The sequence below is a fragment of the Drosophila serrata genome, unplaced genomic scaffold (assembly GCF_035046125.1).
Source record: "Drosophila serrata isolate PLE 108 unplaced genomic scaffold, ASM3504612v1 contig_382, whole genome shotgun sequence".
Classification (NCBI taxonomy): Eukaryota; Metazoa; Arthropoda; class Insecta; order Diptera; family Drosophilidae; genus Drosophila; species Drosophila serrata.
Window position 1 is genome coordinate 8458158 of NW_028257280.1, and position 25202 is coordinate 8483359.

General features: G+C 42.5%; 1 protein-coding gene across 6 annotated transcripts; it reads right to left on the minus strand.

Annotated features, from left to right (window-relative positions):
- Positions 1–92: 92 nt before the first annotated feature.
- On the minus strand, positions 93–23341 carry snu (ABC-type transporter snustorr). 6 transcript variants are annotated; one of them, XM_086840966.1, is made up of 11 exons: positions 15565–16117; positions 11248–11501; positions 6535–6741; positions 4254–4770; positions 4039–4187; positions 3694–3799; positions 3346–3627; positions 1670–2118; positions 1536–1596; positions 1145–1476; positions 93–1088 (listed from the first exon to the last, which is right to left on the minus strand). In XM_086840966.1, the coding sequence occupies exons 2-11, from the start codon at positions 11259–11261 to the stop codon at positions 914–916; spliced, it is 2292 nt and encodes a 763-aa protein (XP_086697092.1). In that variant the 5' UTR covers positions 11262–11501; positions 15565–16117; the 3' UTR covers positions 93–913. The 6 variants fall into 6 exon arrangements, with proteins under 6 accessions (XP_086697092.1, XP_020808312.1, XP_020808303.1 ...); XM_020952653.2 differs by having other exon boundaries at positions 3694–3835; positions 15565–16092; XM_020952644.2 differs by lacking the exons at positions 11248–11501; positions 15565–16117 and adding an exon at positions 22599–23341.
- Positions 23342–25202: the final 1861 nt, after the last annotated feature.

The following is a 25202-nucleotide window of genomic DNA, read 5'->3' on the forward strand; positions in this document are numbered from 1 at the left end:
GATTTGCTTGATTTTAAGTGCCCCTCTGCCATTTTGCCAAATTAAGAAATATCAAAATTCTGAAGAAAACTTCGAAAATCATTGATTATCAATTTAAATTAAATGACGTTTGTTCTTTATTTAGATTTTTATTGTTATTTATACATAACTGCGTTCACATAGTTAATGATTTACTTAAATAAGAACGTTCATTCACTTGTTCGTTGTTCAATGTCTTTTGTTTTAGTTCGTTGCGAAATACTTATGCCGGATGCATAATATTTCCTCAAATATATACTTTTTACATACTCTTTAGGGTAGGGGGTACAGGGTACATTATTGTATTTAATTATGCTTTACCTTAAAAAACTTAAACCCATACAAAAAATGCTTTAAGCTACTTAATGTTACTAACAAAACCCACCATTGTTTTTTGTTCGATTTTCTTGTGTTTTCTTTTTGTTTTTCTTTAGGCTTGCCCTTACGAGTGCTCGCGTGCAATATGTAAGAAAAAAACAATCACAGTCCATTGAAAAATATATAAAATAAGTTGTGTTTCGGAATCAAGAAGTTCTAGAACAGAGGTTGCACGTAATGGACATCTAGAGCAACAGAATGAATTACAGATATAATTCGTGACACAAAATATTTACAAACAATTCATTTAGGTACCTAAACCTTACGCTTTAAACTACGAAATGTGTGAATCTTAGCCTAGGAGGGGGGAGTGCCGCGTAGAAAGCTAAGGAAAGCTGCGTATGTGCTTAAATAATTTATGACATTTAGGCAGGAGACAGGAATATCTGGGCGCTCGCACGATACGAAGAATACAAAGGATCGGGTCGAAAGCTGGGGAGGGGAAGCCGAAGTAGGGGTAACTAACTAGGACGACTAATCGCAATCTAAAGTACGCATCTAAAAGTAGGCTGGTCCCTTAGCCGCGCTTGGCACGCAGCACGAGAAGCGTCAGGATCAGGAAGCCCAGGATCCAGGAGAGCGTGCTCAGGTAACCGATATACACATCGGACTCAAATATCGCCCAGCCACGTGTCAGGATGGAGCGCAGCGAGGATGTGGCCAGCGTCAGCGGCAGGCACAGCGAAATGTATCTGCAGGATACCAAAAGAGTTAATACAAAGAAACTATGTGGGATTCAAGGACTCACCTCAGCACCACGGGCATGCCCTCAATGGGCCAGATCACGCCGGAGAGCAACAGGGTGGGATAGAAGGAGCCCAGCGCCAGCTGAATGGCATTCCGCTCCAGCTCACACACGGAGGAGATGAGGAAGCCGAAGCACATGCCGCACATGCCCTGCAGCAGTGTTAGCACAATCACCCAGAAGAGATCGCCATTGTTGGTCACCCCGAACACCACCAGCATAAAGATCAGCACCAGAGTGGTCTGTCCACACATCACCACAAACTGGGTGATCACATGGGAGAAGAGGATCTCACCGGGCGACACACCAGCCACCCAGGAGCGGTCCAGCAAGCCCTGAAATAAGTCGCACAATTAACATTGCAACAACATATACATAGATCATAAATTATTACCTCGGTACGTTCAATGATCAGAGCCGATGACGTCAAGGCGACAGCCAAGAAGAACACAATGCTATGGAGAAATACAAAAATAAAATTAATTAATGACACACTCATATCGCTTAATGGGCAGGAGGGAAACCTACGTCAAGATCACGCCAGGTGCCACGAAATCGGTGAACGAGGGATTCATGGTGCCATAGATGGGCTCCCTGAACTGAATGGGCACGTCGCCGAGCTTGGGATTGTAGTTGCACTGGCCAAGCAGCCCCATGGCAAAGTCACGGAAGGCCAGCTGGATGTCGCGATTGAGCATGACGCCGATCTGCTGATTGGACATGTCCAGCCAGACCTTCACCTCCGAGGAGTCGATGGTCTCGTCGTCGGCGTCGCGTCCCAGATTGGAGCGTGCGATGAAGGCGTCCGTAAAGTTTTCGCTAATGTAGACAGCTCCCCAGGCATTGCCCATCCGCACCGCCTCCTTGGCATCCTCCAGGTCCGTGTAATATGTCTTAACTACGCTCGTGTTCAGATGATTCAGATAGCGACAGCCCAGGTTCTTGAAGTGGCAGCCATCCTCCCAGAAGCAGTGGTCCTACATGGAAATAAAGTCAAGTTAATTAATGGATTTAGTAAAGTTACAAGTCAGTTGGATACTGAGTGGTTTATATAGTTCTGCAGTGTTCGACTTCTAAAAAGATAGTAATTTTATATTAACTTCCTCAAACAAGAAGGAAAACTAGCTATGTAATGCTGAAATTTATATATCCTTGCAGTTTGTAATTGAATTATAGGATCGTATCGGAAATCGATAATAACTAAGCTTAAAATATTTACATTCATTGAATCAATATTTTTAAATTACAATTTTTTAGACAAAATAAAGTTTAAAAAAGTCATAACTATGGAAATAATGCATTAATTTTAATTTAGAAACCACTCCTATGTTAGTTTTTATTAGGTTAATAAATCTGCATACTCAATATCACTCTTTAAGAAATTCAAAATTTTGCCAATTTTTGACAATTTAACGATGTAACCCCCTTACAAAATTTTGAAAATTTAAAAAATGTAGAAAGAAAATTAATTTTTGCCGGACATCATCAAGATCAAGATCAAGAATATATATGATTTATAGGGTCGGAAATGTCTCCATCACAATATACAAGCTTCTGACTGAAGTTATAATTCAACTTTTTTGAGTCGATATTATCAATATTTTTATATGACATTTTTTTCTAAAATGCAATGCTTAAAAATCTCATAACTACGCCAAAAATGCATTAATTTCAATTCAAAAACCACTCAAATGTTTGTTTTTAGTGTGTTGACAAATATACCTACTAATTTATAAAATTAAAAAAATTCAATTTTTTGTCAAATTTTGTCAATTTTAACGATGTATTTTAATGTATAATTTTAAAATTTGTGAAATTTTCGAAAATTTTGAAAAAATATTAAATATTTGCCAGACATAGATAAATCGATTCAGCTGTCGATGCTGATCAAGAATATATATGATTTATAGGGTCAGAAATGACTCCTTCACCGCGTTACAAGCTTCAAATACCCTAAAAGGGTATACAAACGAAAAAAAAACGAATCTTTTAAACTATTATTTACTTTGCTTAAGGTTTTTTAATTTTTATATTTGTCTATGAATCAATTTAAATTTCGATAACCCTGTTTTGTACAAATTATAAAACAAAATATATGTTTTATATGTATTACACATTTTCCAAGTCCCACAGTGCAAAAATTTGTTGTATGTAATTTGTTTTTTGTGCCTCTACTTCTAACAATGTAATATTGTGTTCCTTACCGTGTCGTTCATTTCCCCGTTGACTATGGCCAGATTGAGGCCTTGTGGATCACGTCCGATGGCCAGACAGAAGAGGATCACCTGCATGACGGGCAGGGCGAAGATGAACAGCATCACGCCGACGTTACGCCACATGCGCAGCATGTTCTTGGTCAGCAGAGCACGGATCTTGCCCTTGGAGGTGACCTTGCACAGGCTGGCGTAGCAGTCCTGGCAGCTCTCCTCGTCATTGGGGTTGTTGTTCCGCCGCGACGGCGGCGGGCTATATGGCTCCTGGTTGAGCTATCACGGAAAGAGTGAAAGGAGTGAGTCGGGAAACAATATCTCAAGGATATAGCCAAAACAAACCGTGTAGATCGATCCATTGCTGTCGTTGATGAGCACCTCCTTGCTCTGGTGGAAGTTGAGACCCACAACACCGCCTTCCTGGCTGGAGCTGGGCTTGTCCATCTTGCTGCCGAAGGCCATGGCGTGCAACGAGATGTTGTTACTACTCTCCCGGAATGATCACAAACACACACATAGAGATGGGGTGGAACACGGATTGCGAGCATGCGAGTGTTGGATGGTGAGGAGGAGTCGGTGTTTGGAGTCGCGAGAGGTCAGAGTTCAGAGTTCAGAGTGGTGATAAGATAAGTGAGTGAAGGGTTAGCCACTTTGGTGTGCATGCTAGTTCCAGGGCGGGAGACTTACCTGAAGTTCACGTGGGTCACGTCACCCTTCTGGCTCTGGATGCGGGACAGCTTGAGGAACACCTCCTCCAGACTGATGCACTTGTACATGGAGAGCAGGACGCTGGGGGACTCCTCGGCCAGCAGGTGACCCGATCGCATCAGACCGATCTATCAGGCATAGAAGTTGCACAATTATAATATAGGCTTACTTTTTAATTAATGTGATTCACTTACCGTATGTGCCTGTCGCGCCTCCTCAATGTAATGTGTTGTGATGATGACCGTCTTCTGTCCGGCCTTGGTGATGTGCACCAGATGATTCCAGATGCTCTGACGCAGCAGCGGATCCACGCCCACGGTGGGTTCATCGAGGATCAGCAGCTCGGGATCGTGCATCAGGGCCACGGCAAAGCTCACTCGTCGCTGCTGACCACCGCTCAGATTCTTCACCAGCCTCTTCTCCGAGGGCAGATCGAGGAAATTGAGCAGAAACTGCAGACGCTCCATGATCTCCTTGGTCTCCATGCCAAAGATCCAGCCAAAGTACATCATAGTTTCCTGGATGGAGAACTCGCCATACAAGGCAATCTCCTGGGGCATATAGCCCACGCGTTTACCAGGAACACCTGATCCCCGAGTGCCGGGCTTACCACCCAGCACAAAGATCTCACCGGAGTCCAGGTAACGACGACCCACAATGCAGGAAAGCAATGTGGTCTTGCCACATCCCGAGGCTCCCAGAAGGCCATAGCTGGGAAGAGGATTTACAGATTAGTTTCCATTTGTAAATATTCAGTAAACGATCAATCTTTGTTTATGTTTTCAAAACAATAAATGCTATTATATTAAGGTCTCAAGTTATATGTTTAGTCAGCTGTTTGCTGCCTCATTTGGGGTCGTAAAGGTCAAGAGGCCAACCGTGACCAAGACCAAAAGAAATGGGCGAAAAATGTGCTTAAAGGGGGGAAAACAATTTGCCAGATCAGCACGAAAACTGTCGCCTCAACAACAGACTCAACTATATGTATATATGTATATCTATATAACTGGCAGTGCGGCGATGTCAATGCTAATTTCAGCAGTTCAAGTTGAATTATTCCGAAATGTTCACCTTGAAATGTAAGAAATACTCGCGGGTCTCTTCGCAGCGACTCCGCCTCTATTTTTATTTTTTTGGGAGGTGGAGTAGCTCCTAGCCCCCAGTCTAGTATTGTCATGATGAAGTTTGGAGCTGCGGCGATTATTGTGATTATCGCTTTGTTATTTTGTCGTCTATTTTCATTTGGTTTTCGGCCTTTGACAAAATATTTTGCAGCCACGTAGGTCGCACGTTTTCGGCCTGTTATTGGATTTATTATTATAATTAACACGGTGCGCCATTTAACGAATTTAACAAGAGGCAAAAAACAAAAAAAAAGCGATCTGATACGTCGGGAAGACTTTAATTGACGTAGTCGTCAATGCGACTGACTTTGAGACCCCCAAATAGCCATTTGGCCTGCGGCGTGCAGTTCGTTGACTCGACGCTCTCGAAGATGAGAAACAACTCGTCGACCTGACCTAGGTCAAAGCTGAACGAACCACCAGCTGTTAACTGGGTCAAGACTGTTGGCTAGAATCGAATAAAATTCCGTTACGACACAGAGCGCATAAATGCGACGAATAAATCACTCAGAATGCCGAAAAACAAGAAACAAAACTGGTAACAAACAAAAATGAATTATTATAACTCTGCTGGGGCCATATCAATGCCAAAGGCGGCAAAGGCAAAAATATATTTACGACTTTATTTTTATGGCCCCTAAATGTTTGCCAAAAAATTCATGAACCGCATAAGGGGTCTAGAAGCTACATATGCCGAGGATCGAGGGGGCTCGAGGGGGAACTCAATTAAGCACATGTGCCGCGACAGAGATGGAGAGATAGGTATGTATATAGACGGATTAAGTAGACTCCAAACAATCGGGTAAACAAACCGATCTTGAATATCGTTCTCCAAAAGATATAGCTATTGGATCATATAGCAAATATTAGGCGTTGGCCGGCATACGAATCGATTTTTGTGTTTAATTAGAAAGACGTGTGGATGGGGCCACGTCATTGACGTCAATTCGGAAGTGGCTTTATTGAGATCATTTCCAGCGAACTTCCCTAACGACCCTCGTCAGCCGCAATCGAAATTATCATGCAAAAATGCCGTTTCAATTACAAGATAGTCCAATGACTAAACTAAACTGGTTTTGCCGTATAATAGCCGCAATTACTATAGATCCAAGTGACCTCTGGAGTCGGGCCCGGCAATCAAAGCCCCAACACAAGGAAATCGCATTGCCTGACATCGAACATCTAATATCGAATTCGAGCTCAGCCCATATTAAGTGCTAATTACTTTCGCCGTTTCTATTTTATGAGCTCGCTAAGTGTGCTGTCAGCATTTCACTTTTATTAATGACGGTCGTCGTCACACCACATAATACATACAACATAGATCTCCTCTCCGATTGAGATCACTTACATTGTTCCCTTGGGCACTGTCATGTTCAGGTTGTTTAGCACCTGATTGGCGTTCTTCTTCTTGCCGTACGCCTTAAAGGCGTGGCGCACGGATACGGCCGCCTGTGTGTTCCGGGGTCCATTTGCGGGAGCTCCCCAAGCTGCCACAGCATTGGGCTGTGTGCCGCCATCGTTGTTTGTGGCCGCCATTGCGGAGTCTGTGGAAATGCTGGAAATGGAGCAAAGTTCAAAGATTAGAAATGGGAAAAAGCAAGTCACTTGGTATAATTATTTAAAATAAATAGCATTCAATGCAAATTTCAATAATTTCCTATTTCTATGCAAAGTGTAAGTTAATGGTAATTATAAATAACATATCAATTATTTATCAGTAAATCTATAGATTAAATATATCGGTTTCGGTGTAATTACTTTATGAAATACCTTTGTTTTGATAAATAATAATAAACAAAATAATTAATTATGTACTCATAAGTGTTGAACTATATAACTCGGTTGTTATAAAAGCTGTTGTCAGTGCAAATAATTAATCCATTAATTATACACTTTCAGGGTATTACAATGATAGTCAGAAGCTTTAAACACAGCGAAGGAGTCATTTCCGACCCTATAAATCATATATATTCTTGTTCAGCATCGACAGGTGAATCGATCTAACCATGTTTTGAAGACATCGAAATTTTCAAAAATTTTGCAAAATTTTATAAGGGGTTACATCATTAAAATTGTCAAATTTTAACAAAAAATTGAATTTTCCAAAATTTCAAACTGAGTTTGCAGATTTGTTAAACTACTAAAAACTAACATAGGACCGCTTTCCGAATTAAAATTAATGCTTTTTTGGCTTAGTTATGATTTTTCAAATATTTGGATTCGCCGAAAAAATGGTCTTATTTTAAATATTAAAGCCTAATATGCTGATATTCTAATAAAACCCAACTCAGTACAGCTTCTCAAAACGAGATTAATTCATTTTTGGCTTAGTAATTATTATTGTATTATATTATTATTAAATGGCTAACGGCAAGGGTATAAAAACTTCGTGTTATTTCTTGTTTTATATTAATTTGCATAGTAGTGACAGTTATAAATCGTTTCAGTTTAAGCTATGTTTTATTTTAATTTTCATACAAAATTACTATAATATAAAACAAATACTATTCTATATTTATTGAATACTATTATACATTTACTGAATAGTATTTGTTCCATTCCAAAATACTTGACACATCCCATACTTTGTAAAAAACACCCACTTAAATCTTTTAATGTACAAAAATGACAGGGTCTGCTACTTTAAATAACCAGAATTTTCAATAATAAATCTCTCTTGAGTTGTAAAAAGTGTTAGTGAGTCCAAGTAAATAGTGGAAAATGGTAATGAAGGGCATAACTGGTTCCATCTCTGCTGGTAGCTAAATATATTTTTAGAATTATTATTATTATTATTAGTATTGGTCAACTAGTGACAGCTTCCTGCTGTCGCATATCGCGATTTGCATAACGATCGAATTAGCATCTGAACCGGCGCCGTATGCTTCAATGGGTTGCCATCGAAACTATGTCAGCGGCACACATTGCAAAAAAACAAAACAAAAAAACAAAAATGGCATAAAACTTTGAGAGACAGCAATAACAATGGACTGACTAGCTCGGCAACACTTTTCATTTTCATTTCAATATTGATACTTGGTCGTCGTAGTCGTCTTGCCCAACGCGCGGTTTTTGCCCGAAGTTGGAGTCGAGCTGCAAAGTAAAACCGTACTGCTTTCGGCCAGGCCTGGTCGAAGTCGGACCTGATCTGGCCGATTGCCCAACATTACCACCACTACCAGTACCACTACCACTGCCAAGTTGGTCGGCCATTGGGCAAATATGCAAGCCGAAGTTTGCATTTGCATTATTATGCAATTCCGCATGCAGTTTTATTTTTATTTTTTTTGGCCTGCATCGCATCAAACATTCGGTAGGCCAAGATTGGTGCTCGGTGCCGGGTTTTGGGTCAAGGTTAGCTGCATTGTTAGCCACGGTGGGAAGAAAGTTCATAATTGCCTGCAATTAATCACATTCGCACCTTTTTAACATATTTTGACTGCGAGCTATTTCATATCATTAGCACACACACACACACACCAGTCATGGCAGCAGCAGCAAAACGAGAAACGAAACAAAAACACCGAAAATAAGCACATATGTATAAATAAGTTGCTGGGAGGGGGAAACTAGTTCAAGGTCACTGATTGAACGCATTCGATCCCCAAAATGTTGTTGTTTTTGGCTCTGATGCGGCGCTTTCGAAAAACGATTTGGTCTTGGTCTCCGAGTTTTATTTTTTTTTGCTAATCGATTGCGTTACTTCTCGTTAAGATAAATATACGGATCGGAGGCATATATTTGCATTTTTTATAAAGGCACGCGAGATGATGGGTGATGGGATGCGATGCCATTGCCCAACGGTCGAGTGGCGAGCAAACATCCTCCAATACCACCGGGGTTTGCAGTGAAAATTAAGTAGCTTTATTATGCGGCCTATCAAATATTTGCATAATGCGCCTGACAACATTTCGGGGCTGGGCCAATCGAAACGAATTCTGAATACGAAACCGAAGCCGAGACGCGCTCAGAAATGCCATGCTGCAATTCCAGCCGGTTGACGAAATGTGTTTCAAGTTCGTTGCCTGAGTCTTTCGATTTGCGTATTGTGCCGGAGTTAGTCACAGCCAAAAGCCAAACAAAACACACACACTTGTGCTATAGCTGGGTGCGTAAACCACTGCCAGTGTGTGTGTGGTGTGTGGTGTGTGGTGTGCACAGTTAACAATGGACAAGGTCAGGCCAGGTAGTTTTTTATAATGACAACAAAAAGCAGACATTTTTTCACCTCCTCCTCTTCTCACTCGCCGAGCTTGACATTTATGGCTGGAAATTTGGGCCTGCCGATGGTTTGTTTTGCTTATTGATAATTTAATTAACTATTAGAGCGGTATTTATGCATGCAGCTGCCCAGCACGAGCCCGCATATCTTTTTTTGGGGACTTTTCTCGGTTGATTTCTCCCATAGACGACGCACCCCGGCTGACAGGGCGTGAGAATCGAAGAGGGTTTGTCAACACCGGCTGGGGAAAACACTAAAAAGCTGTTCGAAGGCACTCATCTTTTGAGTTCAACGTTGGAAACTCAAAAAAAATGTCACTTGTGGCGTCATTTTCCCCTCTAACCGGATCGCAAATCATCAATATGTCACTAATGGCACTAGCTCCCCCCACAACTGACACATTTTCCTTGCCGCCCTTTGCTCGCCGTAAAAATACAAAAACACGGACTTTAGAATGTGTAATTATCATGGCGAATAGTTTAAAATAAAATAAAAAAAGGGAGGCAGTCAAAGTTTAGAGTGACTCCCACCAAAGAGAGAGTGAGCTCATACCAGCTCAAGTCGAGAAGGAAAACCGGATAAGATGACAAATCTCGAAATCATGATATGAAAACATCTTTTACTTTAACATATTTTATCACAAGTTATTCAGCATGTTTAAAGGTATGTCTTGTAATAGGTTTTATATGAAAATCATTAGAATATACCATAAATTTAGTACAGTAAAACAGCTAAAGAAAGCTGCCTTACTTAACAATCGTAGGTAAGGCATTTCATGTCGCAATTTCATTGATGATTGAACCACCTAATCGCCGGTAATCATTCCAGGGAGAGGCATTATCTGGCGACCCAAGCTGTTCTTGTTTTCCAGACTCTGTCACGCAACAATGCCGGCTCAGTGAGCTGAATGTTAAACACACCGATCCCCGGTGGAAATATGGTAGTAAATACCTTTGGTTCTTTGGGAATTTCCAAGCGAAGCCGGCTGTTTATTGGCAGGCAAAACACCTCTTAGCCATTTCCATACAAGTGACTGCCACACGCGGAAGATGCAAATGTCGTGTAATTGACTTTTGTTGTACTTGCGCGGTTTGTTTTGTTGGCAGACAATTAAGAGGCTTCTATTCTTGAGTTAACGAGGAAGCCATTCGAATGACAGACTCGTCATTTGCCAAATAAATCAGTGGACTCTCCGTCATGAGACTTTGTGTATAGAGGAAGGTGTCGGAGGACAGATATTGTTTCATCTTCACTTGGATCGAGTGCGGCTCAAGTGGAGATGATGTTCCAAAGAAGACGAATTCGCAATGTCTTTCGATTCGGCTCTGGGGATTATGCAATGAGCCTTTTGGTATTTGACATAATTACAAACTTGTTCGCCCCGCCGAGAAATGCGGTCGCATTTTTCGCTCGGCTCGGGTTCGGCTTCGGGCTCGCCAATATGTAAAAACACAGAGGAGACTGAAAAAAGCCACACACAAATTATGGCCAAAAGCGGCGGGAAAGACACAAAAGGGCGAAGCGCTGGAAAAGCCAAATCAAAGGCAGCAAAAGTCGCTTCGCGGCCTGGGATTATGCAATTTTAATGGGTCGACAAGACAAGTGTTAAAGCCGAGATCGGGGCGTTGACAGCAGGAAACTGGAAGACAAAACCGATGATGATCCCCACCAGTGACTGATATGCCGAGGGCGGCGATTGACTGCCGCTGACTGGTGGTGACCCATGTGGGTCAGGCAACACATCAGGTGGGTCAAAGAGAGCGCGAAACTATTGCCTTGATTGCAATTTATGGCCGTAATCTCTGCACGTTTAACCACAAAATTTACGAATTTACTTACGTTGATATCAGCATTTTTTTTTTCGAAATCGCTCAGCGCCGCTGGTGGGTGTTGCTTTATTTGCTTTAGCGCTCTGTGCCTTTGCCTATTTCTTTAATTTTTTTGATATTTTTATTTTTATTTGCCTTTGTCTAATGCTAGTTACTTTGTTAAGCGTTTACTTTTACTTCGCTGGCGGGCAGGCTAACACACCGATCTTTTGCAATGCCCAACTGGATGTGCGGCTGTGGCTTATGTGTTGCAGGCACACATTGCTGAAATGTATAAATAATAATCATGTTTGAGCGTAAATTGTTGTTTGATTTATGCACTGGCTGGACCGGGAGTATGCCGAGTATTGTTTTTTTTTTTTTTTGTTTGCATTCGCATTGTTTTTCATTCACTCCCTCTGCTGTTGTTATTGTTATTGTTTTCTTTCACCCCGCATTGCGCATGCGTCACGTTGGCCGCCGATCGCAGCGGGAATTTGTGCAGTCACCGCGGCTGATGAGTTGGGAATTTGTCAATGACTCCCGTAAGGCTAAGATGCTTAAGAGTTCAGAATATGCGGGAGAATTCACCAAACGAGCTTCTGAGGTAGCAAAAAGGAAAGCACCTGTAATCGGTGGATCGAATTCTCCCCCCGTCTCCCAGGTTCCATGTCACCTTAACACATTATACAATCAACACCTTGTGGCTTCATAATTTAAGGCGCTACTCGATGGCTCACAGCATTCTGCAGAGTCATGCCGTATGACTGCACCATTATCCGATCAACAAGTGGATATATACACAAGATATACGCCAGTACATATATGTACTGTGAACTGTGTGTTTCTTGGACACTGAGGCAGCGGCAATTTGATATGCGAACGGCCCAAAAGCCGCTTGGTCGCTTAGTTCGGTTAGTTCCGAGCAACAACAACAACAACAATCAAAACAGTAATAACAATAATAATAATTGAGCCCCCCCAAAGCAATGTACGCATTTGACATTGGAATCCATTTGTTTTCGGACACGACTCTCAAACCCACTTGGAGATGTGTTGTTCGAAAGCTGAAGTTTCCAGCTTTGAAAAAATACAAGTCGAGTTCTTAGCAATTTGTGCGATTCGCTGATGCCTAGTTTGCATGCCGAGTGCGTTGCGATGATGCCAAGGTCAACGGTAGCTGGCATGCAATGGCTTTCCGGGCTTGCTCTCCGTTGCAGCGGAAAGTTTTTTAACTAAACATTTCCAGAGTGCGTCATCAAGTGCGATAAGTGAGAGCCCAGAAAGGTTGCCTCAAGCTGAGTCATCAAGAGCCTATTTGTTTACCAAAATATTGGTCATAAATTAAGAGGATTAAGTTGGAGAGTTTTCATTGTTTAGCATCTATTATAAACGTAATGGCATTACATGCACTTTTCTTAAGTAACAGAATCCATTTAAAGTTGTCTTCTGATGGGAAATGTATGAATTTTCCTACCCTTATAAATAAAAAATTTAAATTCTCCTTAATATATCCCTTCTGTTTTGCATAATAATAAGTAAGTAAAGCTACCCGTATAAGCAGAATCTATTTAAGCCACTGCACTCAAGAGCAACTACCGAATGTTAAGCTATTGCAGCAGCTCAATCGCTCGAGCATGAAAGCACTTACGCAGCTGCAGACAATGCATGAATAAGTTTATTCATAAACTATACCATTTAAATTTAAATTTCAATGGAGCAATCTGAATGCAACCGTTGAGCGAACGACTTTTCAGCAGCTGCAGACAGGAAAACCCCATTTGGTTGGCTGATTAAAACGCTTAATGCGCAGCCGACGTGTGTGGCATTAAGCAAGCGATGGCTTCTATTGTTGGCCAAAAGCTGCGGACATGTGCCAGACATTAAGGCAGCCCCCGGGGGCAATTAGAACCGCCTTGGTAATCGATAATCCCCATGAGCCGAAGAGCACTCACTCACAGAGAACGGCTGCACTTTCGATCGACCAGCTTGGCGCGTTTTCTCAACCAACAGCATTTTCGTTTTCGTTTTCATTTTCATTTTCATTTTCTTCAACTGGACTGGCTTTTCCGATGACATAATTTCAGACACGTATATATGTCCGTGTGTGAGGCTTGCAGCTAATGCAGGCAGTGCGACTGTGTGCGACACAGTTTCGTGGTTGCAACTTCTTCGACGCGGTCTTTTGGCCATTTCTGCAAATGGCAAACCAGTCGAGCCGAGTGGCTCGCAACTGGTTCTGCAACAGGTCTTCAGACCGTTCAGAAGCCACTGGCCAAAAATATATAAACAGTCGAGCACTCACTCGTTCACCCGCAACGTTAGATAATCCAGATTACCAGAGGATACGAGAGCCCAGCCTAATCGATTCACGGAGTGGCGTGTGTCGATTGGTGGTATATGTAGTTGCTCTACAAAACCAGTCCCGGAGACCGATTCCTGCGAAAACCCCAAAAAGAGAATGTCCGACTGCCGCAATTAATATTTAATTTTCCCAATTGTTGTGTCTCCCGCAATTGCACAATCCACATCCATCCATCCCCTGGAGGAGTTCATAGCCTGGGGTCACGTGAACCCCGGCAACTGTTGTGCCTGTCATGGAATGTTTTCCCCATTCTGAATTTATAATGCACATGAGTTTGAATTTCTAATGGTCCCCAAGGGTTGTCACCTATCTATCTAATATGACAAACTGTCAGCGCCCTAAACTAACAATAGTGATGATGAGACTTGACAATAGTCTGTTAAATATCTTACTTGACTTTATTAAGTGATTAAGCCCTATTGATCTGTAATTAAGTGTCCCGTCGGATCATGAACTGTAAAATTAATGTTACATGAGCACAAGATTGCTTCCAGCTAACGACTAATTAGAGACCTAGGATTAGATCCAGTTAACGTCTAATTCCATTGGTTATGCAGCTCAGGGGGGAAGTATTAGGCGTCCATTTAAAATCGATTTAAGGCATTTACATTGCACTTAATTATTGTAACAATTAGATACGAGCGGATTGCCAGAGAATTCTCTAGAGGCATTATCTTATTCGCCTTGGTATTAATTAAATGTCGCACCGACTTATGGCTTAATAATCCCAACATATATCCCCAGATCCGACTCCGGTTATCATCGCTGACTGCTGCCGAGCCAAGATCCGAGAGACGTCGAGTGGTGGCACCTTGAACTCTGCTCGAAGCGGAGCCGCGACGTGATAAACAGAGAATGAGCGGCCCAAAAAAATATAAAAAAAAAAACACCGAAAGAAAGAAAGACAGATACTGAAAAACCCCCAAAGACGAAAATACCAGTTCAAGTTTAAACTTTAAATGCTGCACGGTTCGGTTCGGAAATGCACATGGGAGAGGGGGCCCCGCAGACCTTGACAACTAATTTCAGGGCCCTCGGCGAAGGTCTCCGGGTGCACCGAATACGACAATGAATGCAGTTTATTATAAGATTTAAGCGCTCGCCTTAATTGTTATTATTATTAAGTCGTTCGGCTATCCGATGCCAGTCGTCAGTGCCACATGTGCATTGAGAATGTGAAAAGTGTGAACTTTGCTCGAATTGCTTACTCCTCTCCCCGATCTCTTTCCAGTTTCAAGTCCGGGATATATCCGATGGAATGTGCTGATCTCAGATAAAGAAAAGGCTAAGTACATACTCATTAGGGTCAGAGGTCGCTAGCATCTCGTCTTTATTAGTATTTTGAGTAGGTGCCTATGGCTAGGACCTGGGATTGAAAGTGATTCAGTCATTGAATAAAAGGATCATTAAGCTATCTGCATCGAGTTAATGTGGACTTCAGTTAATGACCGAAATTATGGCCACATTTCCACACATTTTTATGCAATTTTGCAGTCATCAGAGGAGCAGGTAAAAAGTGTAGCAATGGAGCTTGCTGTACCTCCAATGGAGGGGCAATTCTAACATCTTTTTTTCGGGATATGATGACGACCATGTCGTCCCATTCCGTGCCCATTTGTATGCGGACCGCGGAGCACACGCGTTTGAACATTTTGAGGGGACAGTAGCCGGCCCTGTGGAGGAGGCATCACTTTGTTATTGATGATGTGGATCTCCACGATTATGATTATAATGGTGATAATGATGATAATGATGATGGTTGGGTGTTTGGTGTTGGAAGTTGGCGAACAAAGCGCGTAGCCATTTGTATCTCCAAAGAATGAGCTGTTGTTTGCTTAAATAACGCTTTTGTATGAAGTTCTGCGACTTCCTGAAACGTGTGTGTGTGTGTGTGGTGAGCTCGGCAAAATCCCAGAAAAATCAATGTATATATGTATACACCAGCCAGCCAGGCATTTGTTTGATGAGCAAATTGACACTTACAGTGCGCGTTCTAAATGGGTTTGGGTTCGCTGATGTTTGCACACAATTTCGTCGTAATCCAACTTGGCTCTGGGATTGCTCTGGACAAACGAAAGACTTAGGACACGAACGCGAACGCCACAACAAGTGTGTGAGTGTGTGTGTGTGTGGAATCGCGGTAGCCGGAGCGGAGATCGCGAAGACACTTGCGCTGCGCTGGAGGGTACGACTAAGACTGACTTCGTGGTCTGCGGTCGGAGCTGAACTGAGTTGGCCTGAGTTGCGTTGCCTCGAGTGGAGCTGAGCTGGAGCTGAGCTGATGCTGAGGCGCTGCTCGCGTTGGCGTTGGCGTTGGCGTCGCCGTTGCTAGCTTTGCACTTTACACTTTGCCAATGAAACGGACAGAGACAGAGCGAGTGGAGCACTGGAGAGCGAACGTAAGCGAGAGCGAGAGCGGGAGGGGACCGGCGGTTGCACTTTTGCACGTGCGCTTCGAACCGTTTAGACGTCGGACTTGCGGCTGCTTGGCTGCCAGAAACTCGACTGAAAGCTAGGCAACGGCGCAGACACCTGCGCCGGAAAGCGCTCGAAAAGGTAACTCAACTCGGCTCGACTCGGTTTGAGTGGCTTTGTGGAACGAACGCGAGTCGTCTGGCAACGAGTTGAGTGACTTTTTTGGCGAGGCAAGTTTGTTGGCTTCGCTCTCCTGGTTCCGCTGCAGCGGTGGTTCACCTTCGGGTTGCCGGGGTGGGGGGGAGGAGGAAAAACGCTCAAAAAGGGCTCAGGTTTTTGGGGTTTTACGTCTACGTCGTTATTATGACGTTGCGTTGCTTATGCAATCCACCGGCGACCTTGGAACTGCGTTCAGTCCAGCTCAGGCTCTTCTCTTCTGACCGAGCGACCACTCACAGTCAGCCAGAATTGCAAAAGGCCGCTTACCCATTCACTGCAGATCGGACTGTAATGGCTTCATTTGCCCCGTAATTGCTATTGCGAATCCATTAAAATTCCCGGGCACTTTTAATTAGGATTGCTGCTGGCAGTGTGTTTACATAAGCCGCAGCTAGTATCCACTTCCACCTGCCAGCCTCCAACTGGAGCAAAGTTCGCGCTGCCACTAATAGATCGAAGGAAAGATACCGCGACTCAAGGCGAAGTTAAATGCCTTAATTACTATAATTAATGTGCCAAAAGAATGCTTTTTTGGGGAATCGGGCGAGTGATGGACAGCAGCAGCAAAATCAATAAACATGTCTATATTAAAATTTGTTGTTGTTGTTGTTTGCCTATTGCACCATTTCAATGTCATCGGAACCAGAAAAAAAAAAATACAGAAAATAAACGGAAAAAAGGCAAGAAAAAAAATTAACAAGCCGGCGTTAAGGGCGTGACTAAGGGTGTTCGTCGCGTTTGAGAAAAAACGAAGCCAAGCAGACCAAACTGTCCAGTTTTGCGCAACGCTGACATTGAAAATGCACAGCTTGGCGATGTGGGTGTTGTTTTCTGGCCAAATGTGCCATCAAATTTGGTGTTGTAACAAATCGCGTTCGGACCCCTTAAGCAGCTGGTCAATGGTCAATGGACAACAAGACGAGGCTGTTACAATAACAAATTGGATTTTTTTTAACAGAGTTTTACATATTTTTTATTTTGCTATTAAATGGCAATTAAATCGACAAGGTCGCCTGCTATACAATATAATTCGTAGCTGCCTGTCATGCATTCCATGCGTCTTATCCAGCACCCAAATCGGTATTTAATAAGTCGCGTGGATTACTCATACGCCTCGGAGGGGACCTAATGAATCGGCTGACTGATGGGCCTGTAAACATCCTCCCAGTCAGGTGCAATGGACATAATTGTAGTCGCGATACAAGCAATTCACGCATGTATACATGCCAAGAAATAAATAAGCAAAATGCGTCGCTGTCGCACTTGACATCGTTTTTTGGAATACGCCAGGCAAACGTGCTAATGAGCCCTGAAAAAGCGCTTCCAGTCCCAGTCCAGTCCAGCTCCTCGTTCATCATTAACTATCTGGGGGGATATGTTGCAATGGCTTTATATCGTCTGTGAATCATAATGCTCACAATCATCATCTCCATCATCATCATCGTCGTCTGGATCTGGTTTCCAACTAAATTATAATAAGCAAACTGCCGGCTCATCGTGTACTAATTTGTGCAGTTGCCGCCGCTTGCTTCTTGGACGAGTGGAAAGCCATGTAAAGGGCCTTCAATGGCTTGCCTCTTACAAGTCTTACAAGTCTTACAAGCTGCCAATTTCGCAACTGTTGTCTTAGCTTAAACCAATGGCAGACGCCTCCACGAGATGTGGCCAAAAGAGATCACAATTCGTTACCAATTTCGAGCTTGCAATTTTCTAACTTGTCTTTGTCTTTCTTTGTGTTTGGCCAAGTCATGCTGAGCCTTGGACAAGTTTGTTGACTTTTGGGAAAATGAGAACTACAACAGCGGACAGTGAAAAATGACAGCCAGATATTGAAGAAATTGGTTTACAACATTTCGCTTGTTTTTATTTACTTTTGTGTGGTTTTGCCATGGCATCAATTCACTCGCGACAGCTTCACTTACTGTCTCTGTGTTTTAGCCTTTTGTCCGGCGATGTGCACATTTCAAATCTACATTTTCGTATTGTTTACTTCATCGCATTTATAGCCCATCCATTCCCAAGTCGCAGGCTTGGACAAACAATTTCATTTCGGTTCAGTTTCAGAGTTAGCCGTCGCCTCTCTGCTTACTTCTTTTTTTTATGCTGCTCTGAAAATGGGCACAAGGTCGCTGGCTTGGGACGAGGAGGAAGTTGAAACCGCCTGGGAAGCTGGGAAAGAGGCGCGGAATTCCAGGCGGGAGCTCCAGACTGGCTTTTTAATTAATTGCATCCAGACGCAATGGCGATAAAACGCTTTGCACTTGGAGATAAAATTTCCCTTTCGCTTGAAACACGTTTTTTCGCTCGCTCTTTTCGTGAGGTGTCCTAATCCCCTACTTTCAGTCTTTTACGATTTACCTGGGCAAGTGAAGCAGGTGAAACAGTAAAAGAGGCTAAACTGTGAGGTAATGCCAGATTCAAATCTGTATATTACTTAATCTTATTCTTCTTAACAACTTCCTATATTTTCAAGATTTACTTTACGGATTATAATAACTTTAGCACCTTGTATAAATCTTTAAACCAGTTGAACTTCCACCCAGTTTTGCTCACTGCATTGCAGATCAATGAGCCGAAAAGCTTCAACTACTGAGAAGCTTTTCAGCACAAAAAAAAACAGTTTCTTTTGCCGAATATTATGCAATTCTTGCAACTGCAAATGTAGACTTTAGGCCACATACAAACTTGGCTTTATTTAAGCTCATGCAAAAGAGTGGCTTAATTAATTGCAATTAGAGGCCTCATAAAAAAAAAAACCGATCTGCAAAATGGCAAGCGATATGTTTGCTTTTTGTCTGTCTCACCTGTAATTGCTTGGTCCACTTTGAATCTAAAACGAAGCTGGCCATTAACTCGACTCGTCTCGTTTCTGAATAATTTGTGAAGATTTTGGCCAAAGCCAAAACCATATCCACCAAAAAACAAAAAACACACGCCCCAAATGTGTCAAGGTCTTTTGTAAAACTGGTGAATGAGCAAAAGAAACGAGCCACATAAAATCAAATCAAATGGAAACCGAAAGCTGGTCGAGCGAAGTGGGGCTGGGAATGGGTCTTGGACTGGGACTGGGACTGGGACTGGGACTGGGTCTGGGCTCTGCGTTTTGGCTATAATTATCGGAGGAAAACTTTTGGCACACAATGCACGGCATTTGAGTCAGATTTTTTGCCAAGTTGATTGGCCGCAATTGTGCAATGTTTTCGAGCCAATTAGCAGGCTGGCCAAATTGCTGTTAATGCCATGAGCAAATACACAAAAAAACTGCTGCTCTAAGACAATGCATATGGCTTCTTGCAGCTCAAGTGAAAGTACACTGGCAATCAAAGGGATTGGCAAATGACCAGCAGGCTACGTCATGGTTCCGAGAAACAGGTAAGGCCCTAAGAATTGCCAGCAAATTTATGTGACAGGCCTTATTCAGGACAAAGCCTACGTGATATCTCTGATACGCATTCAAATTACTCAGAAAATACATTCTTAAATCCCGATCTCAAAGGTTACTCTCAGCGAGACAAAAGCCAGTGACATTGGGGCATTGCGGAAATAAATCTTAAATTGTCATTTGTCTTTCGAAATTCGTTAAGATGACTCGCTAAGTTCTATGGCCTTTCGGGGGCAAACGACTGTCTCCACTTAGTTCTAAGGTAGAACTTAAGCATTATGTTCCTTAATGGGCAGAATTAAAGTTCAAATTTGTCTGAAAATGTTCCCAGAGAACAGAGCGAAATGCTTACAGCTTCTCTCCCAAAAGATTTTTTGCCATTCGACCTTTGAGGCCAATTAGAGCACATTAACGTTCTAGTAGTTGTAATCACCTGACAGCCTAATCAAATGGCTATTGAGCCTCACATTTTTTTTTTTTTTTTTCATTTTCATTTAGTTAATGTTCGTCAATCAAGTGCGTTGAGTTAAGAAAATTATTTTGAAAAGCTTATCAGACCCTAAGCTTCGGTGTTGTAGCCTCTAGCTGTGTTGAATTTACTAAAAAGCTACAAAGCTTAAGCCAAGTTAACTGTGAAGCTATAGACAACTTATTGCTACGACATTGAGAGCTTAAAAATAAGCTTTTACACTAAGCAACACAATGTATAGTGAATGAGTAAAGCTTACCGCAAAGTTCCGAAAGAAATATAAATACAGAATTAACCAAACTCGGCATTGCCTTTTAAAATGCAAATGATAAATCCATAAACTCTCATCTGAATAGCTGCATATCTTCAGAATATGTCAAGTTTAATTATACCCTAAAATAATGGCGCAGTTTGACATATACAGAGGGTCCCGCTTATGGTCCGGTGATTTAAGAATTACAAATTTTAATGGCAAAGCAATTAGAATTTAAAGCCCAGAGCGTGCTAAAACAGTTTCTGATCCGAATGAGGGCGTGCCCGTACTGCAAATCATCGCCAATAAACTGATATGAGCACTAACAACGACAATTAACGGCACGCCAGGAGGAGAGACGTTGTCTGATATGACAAAAAACATGTTGATATACACGAATCCGTAGCGGTTTCCCAATATTTCGATTCCACTCACCGCTGAACTAGTTCATGCGGAAGTGACGTCGCTGATTGAATGGTGGATATTGTATAATGAAGGCCACCAAAAGAGAAATACCGTTAGAGGCAACAAACAAAGGCAAGTGGACCATCGATACGGCCCGACCCCAAAGTCTGCCGTTTTTGGATGCCAATAAAATGATTTTAAATTGCACAAAGACGCCGCCGAAGAAGGGGTTAAGCCCTTAGAGGGAGAGCAAATAGGCAATAAATCTCTAAAAAAATTTTAATTACAATTTTAAATATATGTCTTGTTGAAATTACTCAAAATATACTTCATAAGACATCAATCAAAAATTGGAAAATTTAGTTACTGTCAAGGCTTCAATACCTTAATCATAAATCAAATCCTAAATCTTCTTTGTAATTGCACACAAATTCTTAGAAAGTTAGTTAAGGATTTAGTTAATTTTCTGATTTATTTACAATATTATTTAAACTCCACTCCCCATTAAAATCGGACAGCTTTAAGACTGAATCCCAACCTAGACTCAGACCTACGCCCCTGTTTAGCATCGCTCTCGTGTCTCGCATGCGTTGCCAATATTATGTCATTCATAAGCCAAATAAAAGAAGAAAACCAGCATAAATGAATGACCAATTTGTATTTACATAAATTTACACACACACACTCACCTCCGATTGCGGAGTCTGAGAGCACAATTGTATCGGATTATGGCAAAATAATTTTCACACATTGTGGCAAATCGACCGATTGCCGGATGTGCGACAATCCAAACTCAGTTGCAAAAATCACCCATGATGGACGACGTTAATTTTGTACAAAAACTCATCTGTTTGCCGATTATTGTGCCACGCATTTGTTGTGATGAGGGGGAAATTATTGAAGTTTGCAATTAGTTGAATTAAATGCCAAGTGCTGAAAGCCAGCCAGCCGTGGCCGAGCCAGCGACTATGCCTTCCTTCGGAAGCATCGCCCTATGAATGGCGACCCTGGATTCTATTAATAATCGCGCGAAATCGGTGGCTTTCAGTTGCTCATCGTTCGCTTGGCGGTGCGCATGCGCCATAACTTGTTATGATATGAATTTGTTACCTTACTGCTTATTTATGTAATTGCAAATTTCACTCGTCAGCTTAGCTGCTGAATAAATGCAATTAAAGCCCAGAGCTTAATAGGCATGACGCGAAATTTGCGCAGACCCAGTACTGGCGAACGATAATGATCAGCCCGATGAGTTGCCTGAATATGCATTTCACCCAAGCAACCCTTCGTGAGCCTTGGACAATGCACCGCGCATCCGTAAATCAAACCCCCTCCGAAGTGTCATTCACGTTTGATTAAAAAAAAAATAATAATAATAACAAAAAACGTCAGAGCTAAGTCCGTAATGAATGTGATTATTTTTTCGTTTGCTTTGGCTTTGTCTCATTTAATTATAATTATTCATTGATCGGTCAGATTCACTGATAAATATGTTTTTGGTTCAAAAATAAAGCGGTCTTCGATAACAGAAAACACGTGCGTGCGAGTATTATGCAATGTGTGTGTTTGTGTGTGTGTGAATCAAAGATTAAGCTTTAAAGTTTAAACAATAAACAAAAACATCATGTTCTTGGGTTGCGACCCTGAATCGAACTACTATTTGTTGTTGCAGCTACTTGGCCTGAGGTAAAAACGAAACTTCAGATTATTTGTAGATGGCGATGGTATCTGCTGATGATTCCGAATCAGTTCCATTGAGGGACCCCCTCTCATCTTAACGACTACTTTATGGACCATTAAGGCAACTCATGGATATAAAACCTGTGGCTACGCTAATGGCACCTCTGACTCAGACCGAGACTCATCAGACTCACATGGCACTGGGATCCGACCAGCTGAAGTGACGTTTTATCCTCTCCAGATCCAGGACGGGCTGCTGCGGATGCTGATGCTGCTGCTGCTGGCTCAAGGTCGCCTCTTTCTTCGGCGCCATTTTGCGGCTGCTGGGGAGGATGCACTGGGAACTAGTCACTGGTCCAATGGAATATTCGAATCGCAGTTGCACAACTGGTTTCCCTTGCTTCTGCTGCTGCCCGTAAAGCGTCTTGTTTATTTCGGTATTGTTTGTATCTGCACTCACAACGCTCGCTCGGTTTCTCACACAGAGATTCGCGTGCGCCTCCGCAGAGTGCTGAGCGAAACAAAAGACTTAGGCAACGAACTAAGACTTCATATTAGGCGCGGGCCAACTTGTTTTATGTTTTGTGTTTTTTGCTACTCTGACAGGTGTGTAAAGCCAACAGCTGTTTCGTTGGGTTTTTGGCCAGAAAAATAACGATTGCTCACAACGTGGCCGGGCGACAAGCAAGCACTGCGACGGCGCGACGTCAACGAAAACGAAAACGAGCGCAGGTAAAACACGTAATTGGATTTATAACTTTACTCTTTTTTCTTTGTATAAAGTACACGTAATAAAAGCGCACAAAGTGATATCGGTTTTTTGAGACTATGCTGCTGCTGCTGCTGCTGCTGCTGCCTAACCCGCCGAAGTCGTGATCGAAACTGAAACCCCAAGACGCGCGCATCCATCGCAAGAGCCGCCGAAATGCGACAAAAGCTGCAAAGGCAAGAGAGCACCGAAGCGGGTTGAGCTCTCGTGAGCGGAGAGATTGTATTTTATTCGGTATTGATATGGTTTTTATTTTTATTTCTCCTTCGTATAGATAAACATGCACGGCTCTAGTCATGCACACATGGGGCAGCAAACAAAAAATCGAACACTCCAAGCCAACGAACTTGGTGAGGGAATGTAAATCGGTCTTAGCCATGAGAGAGGCAAATGTGTTAATTAGGCTCGAAAAGGTAATATTTACTATAGTAACTAGAAATATGTATTGTTATTTCTGTGTCAATTTCAGAGAATGTAAGTGATTTTTAAGAGTGTTTTTATCAGCTTTAATCTTTAGGTCTCCCTGTAAAGAGGCCTTTATCTGTAGCATATTTTCATCTACCTCCGGCCACGCCCATTGTGCTTCACTTAACCATTTTTCACGGCATTTTTTAGTGGCTTAATTAAGACATTGCATGACACCGTTAAGCGGCTTATGGGTCTTAATAGCAACCTACAAATGATGATGATGAACTACCCGGGCAGTGTGATGAACTTTAAAGCAGATTATCAAGAGTTGCCCGTTTAGCCCAGAGCTGTCAAACGGTGAAACACAGTTGGGGTATAATGTTATGTACTATATAAATCAAGTATAATTAGTAACGCTAATAAAAAAAAGCGAAACTAAAGTTGGCTAGTGAAAACATTTCTATATACCGCGCACTCGTATAATTCACACATTTCCGTCAACGTGACGTGAGCAGCCGAGATCAGAGAATCGCGCACTCAGTGAGGGAATTGTTGAATTTTAAATAAAATTATAATAATAATAAAATTGCAAGTAATGGGGGAAATTTCATGCTGCATTAGCCATAGGAATATCATTAAGAAACCGAATCAAAACAAATCGATAACCGTGATCCATGAGCAGTTTCCGGTTGACCCGGGAGGGTCAGTGAAAGCGTTAGCCGGTCAGGTCTTGCGCAAAATTGCATCGGACATTAAATAGCCGCGACTTTAAATAAAAGCTTATCTAATTATTTACGCAGCCAACAAAAGGCAGCCTAAATTTCGGGTGGTCAATTGGTATGCAAATGGCGGGCAAACTGTCGTAGCATTTCCCCCAAGAAATGCAAATGCTCTCTTAGGCCACAAACAATGCGCTCTTTTTTTCCTTCTTTCTCTCTGCTGCCAAAAACTTCCCCCCGAAAAAACTAGCCACTGCCGGTGGTTACCTCATCGGCGGGCGTCGTTAAATTGCAACAATTACGGTGGCGGGGGGGGGAGGGAGGAACGACGACAACAACAACGGCGGCTGTGGCGGTGTAAATGAAAATCAATGAAGCGGCTAACGAACGAAGACAACGAATGAATCGAGACAACTACGAATGTTTGGCCGAAAAGAAATGAATGCTAAAAGTGCCGCATAAAAAGAAAGTTTAAAGCACACTTTTTTTTTGTCTTGTCTTGGCGGTTTTTTTTTTTTTTTTGAGTTCGATTTTGTTTGCCTTTTGCCAGTGCAATGTATGATAGTAAAACTGCATTCGTTCGAGTTAGAGCCGGAGCACTCAAGCTTGAGCCCCGGATTCAGTGATTCAATAAACAAAGGTGGCCGGGTAAATAACCAAAATTACAAAACCAGCAAAGCTCGCCAAAGAATTTGTGTCACAAGTTGCACAATGCCCGACCGAAAACCACTGCCCAAAGCCTGCACACACGGCGTATGAGCAACGACCACAACGACGCCGACGACGTCGAGCAAATACCGCACTTTGGCGAAGAAGTAAAACTGCAATTTGCAAGCGTTACATAAGCGGAGGCGACTTCAGGGGGACCGGCTCGCTCGCCTGCCCAGTGGCGTTGGTCGCCT